At 37.9% G+C, this 15732-nt stretch overlaps 3 protein-coding genes across 9 annotated transcripts; 1 reads left to right on the top strand and 2 right to left on the bottom strand.

Annotated features, from left to right (window-relative positions):
* The first annotated feature begins 151 nt into the window (after nt 1-151).
* LOC127249839 (protein FORGETTER 1) lies at nt 152-13094 on the top strand. Of its 6 annotated transcripts, none has more exons than XR_007838492.1 (33): nt 152-774; nt 1763-1828; nt 1902-2075; nt 2151-2281; nt 2417-2493; nt 2666-2844; nt 2978-3055; nt 3506-3638; nt 4274-4334; nt 4417-4498; nt 5598-5726; nt 5828-5971; nt 6176-6278; nt 6394-6522; nt 6730-6797; nt 6907-7079; nt 7177-7270; nt 7348-7445; nt 7520-7655; nt 7763-7869; nt 8542-8637; nt 8730-8817; nt 8902-9022; nt 9114-9225; nt 9351-9474; nt 9796-9873; nt 9956-10074; nt 10682-10735; nt 10825-10927; nt 11496-11624; nt 12118-12229; nt 12647-12740; nt 12823-13094. XR_007838492.1 is itself a non-coding variant. In XM_051272870.1 (33 exons), exons 1-32 carry the CDS (start codon nt 331-333, stop codon nt 12679-12681), a joined length of 3777 nt encoding a protein of 1258 aa, XP_051128827.1. In that variant the 5' UTR covers nt 152-330; the 3' UTR covers nt 12682-12699; nt 12823-13094. The 6 variants fall into 6 exon arrangements, 4 of the variants coding, with proteins under 4 accessions (XP_051128827.1, XP_051128828.1, XP_051128829.1 ...); XR_007838493.1 differs by having other exon boundaries at nt 12819-13094; XM_051272870.1 differs by having other exon boundaries at nt 12647-12699.
* A 57-nt stretch (nt 13095-13151) lies between these two features.
* LOC127249841 (metacaspase-4-like) lies at nt 13152-14792 on the bottom strand. Of its 2 annotated transcripts, none has more exons than XM_051272873.1 (2): nt 14378-14792; nt 13152-14217 (listed from the first exon to the last, which is right to left on the bottom strand). In XM_051272873.1, the coding sequence occupies exons 1-2, from the start codon at nt 14721-14723 to the stop codon at nt 13253-13255; spliced, it is 1311 nt and encodes a 436-aa protein (XP_051128830.1). In that variant the 5' UTR covers nt 14724-14792; the 3' UTR covers nt 13152-13252. The 2 variants fall into 2 exon arrangements, with proteins under 2 accessions (XP_051128830.1, XP_051128831.1); XM_051272874.1 differs by having other exon boundaries at nt 13152-14205.
* Nucleotides 14793-14915: 123 nt separating this feature from the next.
* LOC127249842 (16.9 kDa class I heat shock protein 1-like) lies at nt 14916-15668 on the bottom strand. The gene has a single exon (XM_051272876.1). It carries the CDS (start codon nt 15593-15595, stop codon nt 15107-15109), a length of 489 nt encoding a protein of 162 aa, XP_051128833.1. The 5' UTR covers nt 15596-15668; the 3' UTR covers nt 14916-15106.
* Nucleotides 15669-15732: the final 64 nt, after the last annotated feature.

Genomic DNA, 15732 nt, shown 5'->3' with positions numbered 1-15732 from the left:
TAAATATATGTATGTATATTTCTTGTCACGACGACGAGGTACTGAGGTAGCTTCCCGTGTCCGTGCACACGCCCGATTTGTCCGTAGAGTCCAACCCCCCCAATTACCATTTATTATTATGTGTATATATATATTGCCTTTGCCGCTCAGCAGCTCTTCTTCCTAAAAATCATCCGCATCGAACCAGACCCGACCAAACAAAACCAAACCCTCCTCCTCCCGTCCCCCTTTCTTCTACCCCTTTTCAATCCATTCCGATTTTCACTGTTTCCAATCCGATTTCACTCCTCAATTCTCGATTCCATTCCCGCACTTCCACTTCTTCTGCCTATGGGGCAGCCATCGTTGCCGCCTCCACCGATTGCGCCGCCTCCACCGCCACCGCCGATGCCCCAACGGGCTCAACTCGGCGTCTCGGACTCCGGAGGATGCCGGGTTCGGTGCGCGGGCTGCAAGATGGTGCTCACCGTGCTGCCTGGAATGACCGAGTTCGTCTGCCCTGCGTGCCAACTGCCGCAGATGCTACCCCCCGAGCTGATGCGCTCTGTTTCGACTCATCCGGCGCAGCCACCGCCGCAGAGGACTGGACCAGCCCACGGCATTGATCCTACTAAGATCCAGCTGCCTTGCCTTAACTGCAAGGCCGTACTCAATGTTCCCCATGGATTGCTGCGGTTTAAGTGCCCGCAGTGCAACTTCATTGTTGATCTCTCCCTACCTGGCCAGTTTATGCCGCCCATGGCCCCTCCACCGCCTCCCGAAGAAGTCAACGAGGTTGTATTTTGTTACATTTCTGCCTCTGTTTCACTTGTGTTTTTTTTTTTTTTTGTTTTTCTGCTTTGTTAATTTCACATGAAGGTTTTGGCAGTTAGAAACCATCTAAGTTGAGAATTCACGTTTCCAGTAATCTCAAATTCTGATCTTCCTCTCCGTTCATATGTTATGTGCGATCATATGTTATGTGCGAGCTTAGATTGATTGTAGGTCTTTTATATGTCTGCAATAGCGTTATCCAGAGTGAGTGGAGTCCTTACTTGTGGCTAGGATGCTTCTGATGTCAACTAATTCCTTTCTTCATGTTATTATTCATGGAAAATCAGGATTTCGAAGATTAAAAGTAGAGAATATAGTATGTAGAAGAAACTATTGGAATTCATCCGTGGAAAATGTTAAACTTTTCGCAGGATACCACAAACAGTCAGTGTTGTATATTTTCACACGCAGACAACAACTTCTGGGGTATTCATCAAATTCACGGAACACTTTTTGATGTGAACAAGTGCATTTAATGTTCTTTTAGTGGGTAGAAAGTATTTGTTTTTCACTTTCGGAGGTTCCACGTGTCGTTGTAGCCTAGATGATCCATAACTTTAAAATGAGATATGGATTCCTGAGTTCGATTAATTAATCCTCCTCATCATGTTGTAATAATTGAATGATCTATTTCTCACTCGATCTGCATTTCCTTTTTTGGCATTTACATGGCAATCGCTAACCATAAAGAAATAAAAAATATAGGTTCTTTGTACCGCATCCCCTCTTCCATACACTTGCCAAGAGAGCCCTTCAATTCATTATCAAGCGCCTGCTACTCCATTAACTCTAATATAAGATTCTAAAGACAAACATTGATAAGGACCTGTGTGCTATTTTTGAATCTTATTATTATTCTTTTTGAACATTTCTTGTCTTTTCCTATAATTTTGCGCAATACTTCTTTGAAGGTGGATACAAATTATCAATCTTTTGTTATATGTGTTAGGTGGCCATTGAAGTGGAGCGAGAAGAAGATGAAGGTGGCTTGGCTGGAGAAACATTTACTGATTATGTATGATTTCCTACATCTTTTGAATTGTACTTTTAGAAATATGTGGTTTGATGATTTTTCTTGTCTTGTGCAGAGACCGCCGAAACTGTCAATAGGTCCACCCCATCCAGATCCGGTTGTGGAGACATCTTCTTTATCTGCAGTACAACCTCCTGAACCTACTTATGACCTCAAGATTAAGGATGAGCTGGAAAGTTCAAATGCATTATCATGCCTGCAGATTGAAACATTGGTCTATGCATGCCAGGTTGGCTAACAAAATGAAATGCAATGCTTTTATGACCCCCAGATGCCTTATTGTGAAATTGTTTTCATGTTATAGAGACATCTTCAGCACCTTGCTGATGGAGCCAGAGCTGGATTTTTTCTTGGAGATGGAGCTGGTGTTGGTAAAGGAAGGACAATAGCTGGGTTAATATGGGAGAACTGGCAACATGGGAGAAGAAAAGCAGTGTAAGGGCTCCACTTCATGCATTTATGTTGACAACAAATTTGTCTGTTTGATGTTTGAATTCCTTGGACATTAATGGACTGAATATGTTATATGTACTTTGTTTCTTTCTCATTTTTTCTAATGATATTATGCAGGTGGATTTCTGTTGGTTCGGACTTGAAATATGATGCTAGAAGGGATTTGGATGATGTTGGTGCTACATGTATAGAAGGTTAGTACTCTGTGGTGCAACCAGCCAACCTTAATTAACTTGTTGTTGTAGTGTCAAATTTGATTTATTTAGTTGTGTGGCATATATGCTAAACCACTTTGTTTCATGACTATAATATGTTGTTTTTACATATCTGATGGATCTAAGGATCTCTTGTGATTTTTCTTTGTAGTGCATGCTCTAAACAAGCTTCCTTACTCTAAGCTTGATTCAAAGTCAGTTGGTATAAAGGAAGGAGTCATTTTTTTGACATATAGCAGCCTAATTGCATCTTCTGAGAGAGGTCGTTCTCGATTGCAGCAGCTTGTGCAATGGTGTGGCCAATTTGATGGGCTTATTGTGTTTGATGAGGTAGTTTACATTGCCAAATTAAATATATAAGTTTGAGTTTTGACTTAAATGAGTTCTTATGACATGGTTCAAACAATTAACCTGTTATTGATAAAATAGACAGATATAACCTCAATTTGATTATTTATTTCAGTGTCACAAAGCAAAAAATCTGGTCCCTGAAGCTGGAGGGCAACCAACAAAGACAGGTGAAGCTGTTCTTGATATTCAGGTGGTGCTCTCTATCATTTTGGTGTCATTTGATTTCTATTCTTGTATTCTTTTGCTTTACTTATTATTGTTAATTAGCCTATTCATTGAGTAAGGCAATTTCTTTCTCCCCCTAGGAAGCGGACCCTGTGTTGTCCTTCTCATTTTAAATAAACTACACATTTCTGCAAGTCTGTTATGTTGGACTGTGTACATATTTGCATATAATAATTCATAAATACTTATGGCATTTGTTGCACCTTGTGCTGTGCTGTGACAGGCACCGCTTACAACTATACTCCAAATCCTTTTTAATTGATGTATTTGTATTTCTTAGTAAGTATAAGCCCTTTATAGCAACAATATTGGTCATCAAGTATTAACTACCGGAATGGCAGAATATTCTTACTCCATATAGCTTTTACTTGGGTTGAAGAATATTTTCTTTTGCTTTTGGATTCCTATGGTGTAGGCCAGACTTCCAGAAGCTCGTGTAATGTACTGCTCAGCAACTGGTGCCTCTGAACCACGCAATATGGGTTATATGGTTCGCCTTGGGCTTTGGGGACCTGGAACATCTTTCTCCAACTTCCGAGATTTTTTAGGTGCAATTTATTTTTGATTCTTCTGTTGAGCTGTGTGGTGTCTTTCTGATTTTGTTTTACGATAGACTGTATTAATACTTTTCATTGCTATCGTTAGCTTTAGTTGAAATATGTTTGCTTATTATGACCTTTTGTTTAAATTACTTTCTTGATTGGGCTATGGTTTTTTCCTGCAAACTGCACTTGGAAAAAATTATCAACTATTTTTAGTGTCTATTATTTTTAAAGGTGTGGAAGTGTTTAGTAATTTGTAGTATTTTTAGAAGGATTCACCTTGGGATCATCATTACAATTCTACAATGTGGCACACTTTATTATACTTGGAGAATTTCTCCAAATAGTATTTATTTATTTATTAATTTTCCTTATCTGATTGGACTCTTCCATTTTTAAAGTTTATACAACATTTTTGTTTGCACGGCCTTCTTGTGAGTTATTTCTTTAGGGTTCGATATTATATGTTACTTGCCCAATCCATTATATTTATTGACATGGGGTGATGTTTTTTTTTTTTTTTTGATTTTTTTTAAATTTTTTTATTTTATTTGCATTGTATTCTCTATTGGCTGCTTCAATTTTTCCATGCTACAACAAGGTTACAAGTTGTTAGCCAATATTGTATGGATTTTTTCCAGGTGAAATGGAGAAAGGAGGTGTTGGAGCTTTGGAGCTTGTTGCCATGGATATGAAAGCAAGGTTTCGGCATTCAGTATTTCTAAGAATAAAATATTAAATGTCATTATATTTGAGATGACACTAAGTCACTAATCACTTATAGGGGGATGTATGTTTGTCGAACATTAAGCTACAAAGGTGCAGAATTTGAAGTTGTTGAAGTTCCACTTGACTCCAAAATGACGGTAGGTACTAATTTTAGTTACGCTTTTTTAATTTTTTAATTTCTCTTTTTCGACGTTGATGCACCATTAACTAATATATGATTTTATCTAATATATACACATGCATGCTGTCCATATTTATTTATCTGTGTCTATGACATTATAGTTACTTCTAATCACAATCAGACCAATTGAATGAAAAAGTTATAATTTACATATGCCAGATCAAGTATGTGATAATAATCACTAATCACTATTTATACCACTGAAGGGTAGCCAAGTCAGCTTGCTTGTGGTTCAAAAGATAGGAATAGGAAGTAATATAACCCTTCCTCTGTCCCATTGTTTTTGCTAGTTATAGTTTTGGTGTGGTTTTTTAGGTGGTATAATTTTGGTAGTTTTTTTGACCATTTTGCTTTTACTTTTTGTCTGGAATGATATTATAAATTTTATATAGAAGGGTATAAAGATAAAAAAAGACTTAGAGTGTAAATAAAAAAAAAGCTTCAAAAGTTTTGGAACATTGCCAATTAAAAATAATAGAAAATTATGGGAACGAGTTAGTACAATTTTAATCCAGGTAAATAACATCCTACTTTGAATAAACTTCTCAATATCCCCCATCAAATAAGTGATGATTAATGCTTGTCAACTGGCAAAGTGAGCTTTCTAGCAAGCTTGTGATTTATTGTTTCTTTCTAATTCTTAGGGAAGTAACATAAATGTAATGGTTACTCACGAACGGCTATGAAAAATGAGGATTTCCGGGAAAGTTAGTGGAATAAATGAAAGTTAAATCAATTAGCATCCAACAATATTTGTGTTGCTGACCTAGTGTTGTTCATTGATATAATATATAAAGGACACATGTTAGAAGATAATCAGTTGTGATGTTTCGTTCTTTTTTGAGAAATACTTTGCACTATAAAGCTGCTAGGATTCAGTGGTGAGATCGAAAGGGTGCCTGCCACCATAAGCACCTGATAAGTTTTCAAATATTATTATCTGGTGTTAAATATTTAAGTAGCATGTTTAATTGATTTTTTTATTATTAAATTTGTTCATTCCCAGTGAGTTAATTATTGGTTATCCACCTAATATAAATGTTCTTGGTTCTTAGGATATGTATGGAAAAGCTGCTGAATTTTGGGCTCGGTTAAGAGTGGAATTGCTAACAGCTAGTGCTTTTATTGCCGATGAAAAACCTAATTCAAGTCAAGTGTGGCGATTGTACTGGGCTAGTCATCAGGTTCAGTTCTTAAAATAGCATCCTGGAATGTTTTTAGCCTTTTTTTTTTTCTCACTGTTTCGTATATATTTTTAAATTTTTACCTTCTTTGTGCTATTCAGCGCTTCTTTAGACATGTATGCATGTCAGCTAAAGTTCCTGCAGTGGTTAGACTTTCTGAGGAAGCATTGGCTGATGGCAAGTGTGTCGTCATAGGCCTACAGAGTACTGGAGAGGCACGAACAGAGGAAGCTGTGACAAAATATGTGGGTTCTATTTCTTTTCCCTTTTAGTATTAATCTCGCTTGTTATATATGGATTAGATTGCTTTCATATGTTCTCTGCGCATCGACTCTTGATTATTTAATTTTCACCTGTACTACTCTACTATCCTTTGTTACTTTACTGTTCTCACACTTTCATATGAAACTCTTGAATGACTTGAGCAATATTTCATTTTACTGATATAGGGTTCAGAACTTGATGATTTTATCTCTGGGCCTCGAGAATTATTGTTGAAATTTGTTGAGGAAAATTATCCCCTTCCAGATAAACCACCAGAACCAAATCCTGGTATCTATATATTTTAAAATGCTAAATTGTTTTCTACCTTGTCTGTAGAGGACTTAGTATTAACTTTCTTTTATTTTCTTATTTTTATTTTTATTCATTAATTTTTTGTGCTTAGAAGATAGTGTGATAGAGCTTCCAATAAAGAGACACTCTGCTGCACCCGATGTTTCATTTGCGGGGAGGGTAAGGAAAGCTGCCAAATGGGATGAAGAAAGTGAAGAAGAAAGCGAGTGGCAATCTGAAAGTAATCTAAACACCTTTCTTATACTTGTTTTAGTAAGGAAAAGAAGTGAAAATTTTAAGACAGACAACTTCAATAAACACAGAACAGAATTTAAGATGTGTCCCATCAAACAATTCACATTTTTAGCATTGACAATGCAATTGCTCTGCCTGAAGTCATTTGTTGTGTTTAAGTTGTCATTTTATTTATTTTCCTGTCATATGCCAGCTGATACTGAATCTGAAAATGAGTCGGACGATGAGTTTCAGATCTGCAGCGTTTGCAATTCAGAAGAGGTATATAACTTCTGACCCTTTTCTCTTCGTTGTTGATGGCTGATATGGTTCTTGTAATCCTTATTTCTGCTCAACCTATTTCATTTATTATACCCGCCCTTGTGTGTAGGAAAGGAAGAAGTTGCTTCAGTGTTCTGTCTGTAGCCAGCTTGTTCATCCTGCATGCTTGATTCCACCAGTTGTAGAGGTGGTATCTGGGGATTGGTCTTGTCACTCGTGCAAAGAGAAAACTGAGGAGTTTCTCCGAGCAAGACAAGCGTATTATGAGGAACTGTTGAAGAGGTCTGTTCCAGAAATCAAGTGTAATCTTTTTCTGTCATCTCAGCATTGGGGTATATCTACCCTGACCTTATTAATGAGTTTTTTTGTACCTGATTAGATATGATGGAGCTCTGAAGCGTAAATTGGAAATTCTTGAAGTCATACGATCATTGGATCTTCCTAACAATCCCTTAGATGATATTATTGATCAGGTAACGTGTGATGACTGCTGCACATCCTACAGTTATGACTATCTATCTGCCTCTTATACTACTTTGTGATGGTGCAGCTTGGAGGCCCTGAAAAAGTAGCTGAAATAACTGGGAGACGGGGCATGCTTGTTAGGGCCTCTGGAGGAAAAGGGGTCACTTATCAGGCACGAAACACGTGAGTTTTTTACATACACTTGCTGCCCTCGTTTTCCGCTGCCTTGTTGGTAACAATTTCCTTGTGTCCTTTAGGAAGGATGTGACCATGGAAATGGTTAATATGCATGAAAAGCAACTATTCATGGAAGCTAAAAAACTAGTAGCTATTATATCTGAGGCTGGATCTGCTGGTGTCTCTTTGCAAGCAGATAGAAGGGCAATGAATCAGGTCACTATAAATTTGTATTCATGTTGCTTGAGATGATCTTGTATTGTGATTTGTTCACGTATTCATTTCTTTGGCTGCATTGTTTCCAATTCAACTGTTATTAACAGAAAAGAAGAGTCCATATAACTCTAGAACTGCCTTGGAGCGCAGACCGAGCAATACAACAGTTTGGAAGAACTCATCGATCAAATCAAGCTTCAGCACCTGAGTACAGGTAATTATGAGTTTCTCATCTGACTTGATCAATGCATTTATCGAAAATATTATAGCAATTTGCTACCATATCCACTAATGTTTCAACCCACATTTATGCCAACCTGGTATATAGTTGGTTTTAACTCTATTGTTTTGTTTTTTGATTTTGGCCTTATCATGTGAATATTTTGGATGGATAAGTACAGTGTTCTTGTATGCTACTGTTATAAATAACTGTTGAGTGATTTTATTTTATTTATTTATTTAGTTGTAGCTATATTTTCTTTATTGTAACTACCACTAATACATGTTGCTTTTCAGTGTGTTTACTTGGTGATTTTATTTGGATTTTGGTTTTTGGTATAAATAGGGGGTTGAATATGATATTTTGTAAGAAAAAATTGTGTATTTTATTATTCTTTATAGGAAATCGTGAGGATTGCAAAATGAAAAACTTGAAAAAATATCAAAAGTAAATGGAGTTTGTTTGGGGTATGATGCGTAATCCTAGTTTATTGCACTTCTATTAAGTGGTTTTGTCTTCAAGGGGAGTTTTGCTGAAAATTTTCATCTTTCTTCTGAAAATTTCAGTCAAATTCACCATGTTTAACATGAGGACATCATTGTTATATTGTTGAAAACAAAGCATTTTAAACCCACATAAATAGAGTAATGGAATAATTTCTCGTAGGCTTCTTTTCACAAATCTTGGTGGTGAACGTCGTTTTGCGTCCATTGTGGCCAAAAGACTTGAATCCCTTGGAGCATTGACACAAGGAGACAGGAGGTAACATCCAATCATTTAAAAGCTTATTGATAGGGAGTTGTCATTAATATTATTACCATTTGGCCATTATGCTCATAGTTCTTGTATTTCAGGGCTGGACCATCTCTCAGTGCATATAATTATGACAGTGTCTTTGGAAAGAGAGCCTTGGGAATGTTGTATCGAGGACTTATGGAACAGGTGCTTTGTATAAGTTGTTCTCACTTTACAATTTTAAGCTGTCTTATATGTGTTGCTTATAATGATACCTTTTTGAATACCCAGGAACCTTTACCTGTTGACCCACCAGGATGCTCATCCCAAGAACCTGACTCAATACAAGATTTCATTCTCAAAGGAAGATCTGCCCTTGTATCTGTTGGGATAATTAGAGATTCTGGTGTTGGTAATAGTATGGTTATATGATATTCGTTCTCAACTGTTTTTTATTATATATTCTCAGTTTGGATTTTCTTGTTCACTATCGATCTTTTTAGGTAATGGGAAGGAATCTGGAAAGTTCTCTGGGCGAATAGTTGATTCAGACATGCATGATATTGGGCGTTTTCTGAACAGACTCTTAGGGCTCCCTCCAGATATCCAGAATAGGTTTGTTGGGTGTATTAGTCAGTTTTAGTGTTTTTCTTGTTTCAAACACAGATGGCTGTACATGTTTTTTTTTTTTTTTTTTTTTTTATAACGACAGATGACAGTAGATGTTGATTTCACTGCAGGTTGTTTGAGTTATTTGTCAGTATTCTTGACCTTCTTGTTCAAAATGCACGGAAGGAAGGGCACGTGGATTCTGGTATTGTTGATATAAGAGCCAACAAAATTGAGCTGCAGGGAACGCCAAAGGTTTTGATCCTACTTTCAATATTTTTGTGGCTCTAACACCATAGGCAATTATATTAAAAAGTAACTTCTAAATTGATAAGAGAGCACATCCAATAGAACATTGGATTATAATGATGTCTTTAATTTGTTTCAAGTCTGACAAAGCAGAGGTGTAAGCTATATGCTTCATGATTATGCACCAGCTCATGTCTAGAATGCTTGTTAGAGTGGGCATGATTACTTAATTTTAATTCTATGCATGGTTTTGCAATATTGGTTTACGGTTTAGATAACCTGAAGTTTATTTAACACCATACATCTATTAATAGCAACATTCTGCAGACTGTTCATGTTGACAGCATGTCAGGAGCATTAACTGTGCTGTTTACTTTTACACTGGATCGAGGAATGACGTGGGAGGTATTTCATTTTATTCTAATTCTTACAGTGATTGGTTTCTTGGTGCTCATTCTCGAATATGTGACATATTTCGTTTTTCTAGTCTGCTACAGCATTACTTGAAGATAAGCGACACGATGAATCTGTGTCAAGTAACAGTGGATTCTATGAATCCAGGAGAGAATGGATGGGAAAACGGCATTTTATACTAGCACTTGAAAAGTATGGTATTAAGTTTATATCATTATTGCTTTGCTGTTAAGATCATAGGATGACAGTTTGACCATTTTCTAGATGCAATTATTTGCCCCTGGTTTAAAGCACTGATTATTATTGTTAAGTACACTTTATTAGATCCGTGTGGTTGGTTCTGCTCCTTCCATAGTTTTGTTGTTGTTAGTTGAATTGCCTTTCATACCACGACATGCATGTAATGCCTATTTTTCCAGGCCATTAGATATTAAAAAGAAATGTTGCATGTAATTCATTTGATGTGCCATTAGAGTTATGCCATATGTTAGTGTTATCCTTTGCCAGTTTATATAACTTGTTTTAGCAACCCAAAGGGCCTGTAATCATAATTTGGCTGAACTGCTTGTTTTAATTAAACTTGTTTCTTTGGCATAGTCATGCAATTAATCCTCTTTCACTACTTGTCCTGTAACAGATTTTGTACTTCATATTGTTGGTGTTGGTGACTTGTGTTTTCTTTTTGTATGTCCTGCATAATTTGTGAAATATGTAACGTGTGTATGTGGACATAGACAATTCCAAACATCTCCCATCATGCTTTAGGACACACATTTTGACTTTTTAAATCTTATTTCAGTTCTGCATCTGGGGCGTACAAAATAATTCGTCCAAACATTGGGGAGTCCATAAGGTGCCTATGAGTTTCCATTGAGAACTTCACATGCTTTCTTTTATATTAGCCTTTCTTCCAGTGCTTTCAATACCCCTTATGATCCCCAGGGAGATGCCTTTAGCAGAATTAAAAGACAAATACAAAAAATCTTCGAGTATAGAGAAGGTTCGTGCTGGCTGGGAAGGTGAATATGAAATTTCATCCAAGCAGGTACTGTTGTCATGTTATTTATAGATATTAAAAAAAATTTTGCTAATAATTATTAAGTTGATTTGATTATAATTACTAAATTATCTTTGATTACGCATTTTTATTTTTTATTGTTCTTTAAACTTTCTTGTTAGTTTATTGTATGTTTAATACTACTTGTTACTAACCTATTGTTGAATTACTATGGCACTACTTATTGTTTTTTTATATATATGTTTTTTTATTAAGGAATGAAAGTTACATTGCAAAAATGATAGGATGAGAAGAAAGTAATAGGAGTAAATATACATAAATAGATCCTCTTTCATTTATTATTCAGATTGTTAAAAATTAAACTACACATTCAGCTATTGAACTTGAATCTCCAATGAATTTCAAAGTGTGCTACACTTCATACAGCATTATTAGCATTTCAACTGTTACAGAAGTCAAGCTTACAAGCACAACCATGAAATAAATTTCAGGGTCGTATATATGTGTGTATGTTTGGCCTTGGAACCCCTTGTTGTTTCAAGTTTTGTTGTCCTAATTGTGTTGCCGTATATCTTACTTGAGGTTTCGCCTGCAGTGTATGCATGGTCAAAACTGTAAGCAGGGTAACTACTGCACCACAGGCAAGAGGCTACAAGAAGTTAATGTTTTAGGTGGTCTCATTCTTCCTGTTTGGGGAACGATTGCTAAAGCTCTTTCCAAGCAGGTGGGTCAACAATTTAATTCTTCTTTTGGTAGAAGCAATTTTCTTTAATGGAATGGTGTGGCGCTTGTTTGATCTTGTTTAATAAAATATTAACTGGCAGCAACTTGTGACATTAAATGATTGAAGATCAAACAGAAGTTTAGTATCCTTAAGATCCTTGTATATATGTGTTATCCTTTTGTTCATAAGCTTTTGATGACTTTGGTGCATTCAGAAGTGTTGTATTCCAATAAAGCTGCTATATATACATAAGTATTCACTATAGATACAGTAGTATTACATTCAATAGGTGCCTTGTTAGACTGTAGTGGAGCTGCTGGTTTCTCATATCTTGTTGCGTAATGTCATTGGTTCGGATATATTATTTTTTCTATAAATGTTCCTCGCTGCATAATTTGTACTGAATTTCATTGATACAATTGCAAACATAAGTTTGCTTGCCTTTATTAAGTTCTTTCACCAGGTTCTGTTCATTAATTGATTCATATTTCAGGCTCGCCAAAGCCATAAACGAATACGGGTGGTGTGTATACAAACAACTGCAGATAATCAACGAATTGTTGGGTTGCTCATACCAAATGCAGCAGTTGAATCCGTACTTCAAGGTTTTCTTCTCTTGCATTCTTTATTTCTTAATGCTCTACATGTGTGTAATCTGCTTCATACTATACTCCGATCCCATTTTGGAAAGTTAGATACCTATGAATTGTCTTGAACTTTCATCGAATTTGGCTCTACAATACCTGTACTATGCACTTATGAATAACATGGACCAGTTTATTATCCGTGAGGTGGAACAACAAACACATCCCATGAAAAGATTGTACATAATTCATCTAAATATCAATGGGACAGACACTACTTGTCCAAAAAAGTCTAGAAAATACTTAAATGTCATGTGTTAACAGTTGTGGAAGTTATTTTCCATTTGATGTGCTATCAATAAGTTCATCTAACATTTGCTTGCCTGATTGTTTTCTTAATCACCCTGTATAACAATTACAAAACTGGTGTTTTGGCAGATCTATCCTGGGTTCAGGACATTGACGATGAGTGAGATAAGCAAGAATCCGGGGTAGGGGAGCAGGACCTTTTTTTGTCATTTTCCTTGATAAGGTTTCTGGATCATCCTTTTTACATTATGCTACAAAGGTACCAACTACAATGATTCACTTTTGATTTGCATTGACAAAGCCAGCTACAAGGATTTGCAGCTAATCGATCATCATGGCATCGCTACTCAGCTATATTTTATCCCACTGATGCCCCCACTCTCAGCTGCCGATGTGTTTATATTCTATATATTAGAAACCATTAATATTATTCAGGCCCCCTCTTTCACCCCCGGCGCATATTGGCATTTTTTGTATATTGTGATAGTCATTACCATTAGAAGATTGTAACTGTCTTATATCCTCACCAAGAAGAAGAGGTAGCCATTTCGAAATACAGAACCATTTTGTTACTCTACTACTTCAATGACATAACTGATTGTCGACTCTTCAATTTCTACATATTTCATTATTATGCAGTCTAGAGAAGACACAAGAACAACTCGGACAGGTAACCTGCCTAATATGTTTATATTGTGATAGTTGTTGTTTCATTGTGCCCCAGCAGTGAATCCATCAGCAAATAAAATGTGCGTCGACAAAATCATCATGGCAGTAGAGCCCCGGGTGCTGCTGAAAGCCCTGCTTCTGCAACAAGTGTCTGGCCAGAATAACCAGCTCTTTGTTACTCACCTTCTGTTCCGCCTTCTCGAGTATGATCTGTATGGCATTGCTCAGTGCCCCATAGGATTTGGTCTTGTCGCCTGATGGGGTGGCGTCGGCTGAAGTCTGGTCGGTCTGGCAGCCGCTGATGAGGATGCCGCAGTCAGGTAACCCTTTATTGGCTGCCCCAGCATAGGCTTCTTGTTCATTTTTGAGAAAAGTTTCTAGTGCTGGCTTCGCGTATTGTTCATCGTTCTCTTGAAGCTTTTGTTCTAGAAAGTTCATGGCCATACTTCCAACCTTGCTCAAGAACCCACCACTCTCTTCACTTTGTGCATTGCCTTGACGGCTGTTTAGCTTGCCGAAAATGAGCTTCATGAATTTCTTGATCTTGGGGCTTGAATCGTTACCAAAAACATCGAATAGCGTTGGTCGGAGCTTCCCAACGTCGATGTCCTCCTTGCCTGTCCGTTGCTTGAGGATTTTGATGAGGCTTGATACGGGCATTGATTTGTTCTTGATGTAATCTTGCCCTAGGTATTGATCTTCTTCCTCTTTGTCATCTTCCTGATGTGGCCTGATTTTGAATCCGGATAGTATGTGAATTCCTCGGGACTCGATTGCATCTTTGATGGTATGTCGCATGAACTTCCGGAATCCGAATAGAGATCCTCTGCCGATCTCGTCGACAGTGTTGTCATCGTCTTCATCTTCATCCTCATCTTCTTCGTTCCTGTTCTGTTTCGTGCTCTCCCCTATTTGCTCCTTTGCTTCGTCTATCAGGCCGCCGCTGTGACAGGAATCGGAGACTATCGTGAATCGGCATCCCTGCGGGACTCTGTCCACAATTTCCCTGAAATCATCATCTGCAAGCACAACTTGCCAAATTCGGCGATGAGATATGAATATTTAAGGTTAGTTCGTTTGGAAGATTCATATAAATAAAATGCAACATCATTGCATAATAATGAACATCCCCAGAAGGGGATACATACAATACATATGTATATAAATATCTACATGGCGAAAGAGGCTGACCGGTGATGAGATTCATATCACAGGGGACAATGCACTCGTCATAGCCGGTATCATCCTCCTCCCCCGACTCCGGCGGGAGGCGCGTGCCGTGACCGCTGTAGTGCACGAACAGGAAGTCCCCAGGCTTGGCGGAATCCACCAGATCGTCCAGAGCGTCTATAATGTTCCGGCCGGTAGGTTGCGTGTACGAATCATCGGTGTCTATGAGCACCTTGATGTCTTCCTCTGCAAAACCGAATCGCTCCACCAGGCAATCGTACATCCGCCGGACGTCATTGACGCATCCTTTCAACTCCACCTCCGTCCCGGGGTAGTTGATACCGATCAGCACTGCCTTTTTCGCCATTCACAGGTGGTAATTGATCTATGCGATTGATGAAGGAATTACAGAGGATTAACCAGGTAATCTCGAAATCTCCATCAATTCCTTGTTGCTCATTCCTGATAATAAGATCTGGCTAGGTTTGCTGCATTGAATTCACTCTGATTTCTGATCTAATTAGGGCATCTTTTTTTCCCCATTTTCATCAACAAATCCTTTATTTATCTCTCTGAGTTGATACATGACAATATTAGAATGTGTGTTTGTGTGCGTAATTTACCTTACATTTCAAAACATATATACATACAATATGAATCTAGGGTTTCTTCCATTACATCCATTTTATCAATTCACAAAGCTTGAAATCATTCACTAATTCATTCACATGATTCAATTGCTTGATCTGATCAGGGGGCTTTGCAGCAAACAAATCGTCGGAGCCCAATTTTACCGTCGTGACCACCGTCGCCGATCTCCACCGCACGGCGTCTCTGCACATGGTGCTGGTTTTTATTCAGCAGCTGCTGCTTCTTCTTGTCCTTTGGCACCGTCACCACCATCACTCCGTCTTTCATGGCCGCCTTTATCTTCTCCACCGCCGCATCCTCCGGCAGCCGGAATTCCCTACACAAACTCCCCCCACCACCGCGCTCCCTACAGTGCCATCTGAAATGAGCACTCTTCTCATCCCCTTCGTCTTCCTTCCTGTCGGCCTTTATGTGGAGCACGCTGCCGTCGTGCACCTGGAGCTTCACGTCCGCCGGCGACACCCCCGGAAGGTCCATTGTGAAGATGTGGGCTTCCGGCGTTTCCTTCCAGTCCATACTGACGCCGCTCTTGTCTAATGCATCCCTGAAGAAAGGATCGGAGAGCAGCCATGGCAGCATTGTTGGCATCGTATTTTCTGAAGCTATTAAAGGTAGAATCTCTTTTCGCGGATTGGATATGGATGGATTGATGATCTGAATGATTGTTTATATAGGATGATTGGGTTGGGTATGCAGATTCTTGAGAATTCTAGAGTGATCTAAAG

Source organism: Andrographis paniculata, unplaced genomic scaffold, assembly GCF_009805555.1.
Source record: "Andrographis paniculata isolate CXL003 unplaced genomic scaffold, ASM980555v1 Contig36END, whole genome shotgun sequence".
Lineage (NCBI taxonomy): Eukaryota > Viridiplantae > Streptophyta > Magnoliopsida > Lamiales > Acanthaceae > Andrographis > Andrographis paniculata.
The sequence above is the reverse complement of the archived record's forward strand: the minus strand, read 5'-3'. Positions and strand labels throughout refer to the sequence as shown.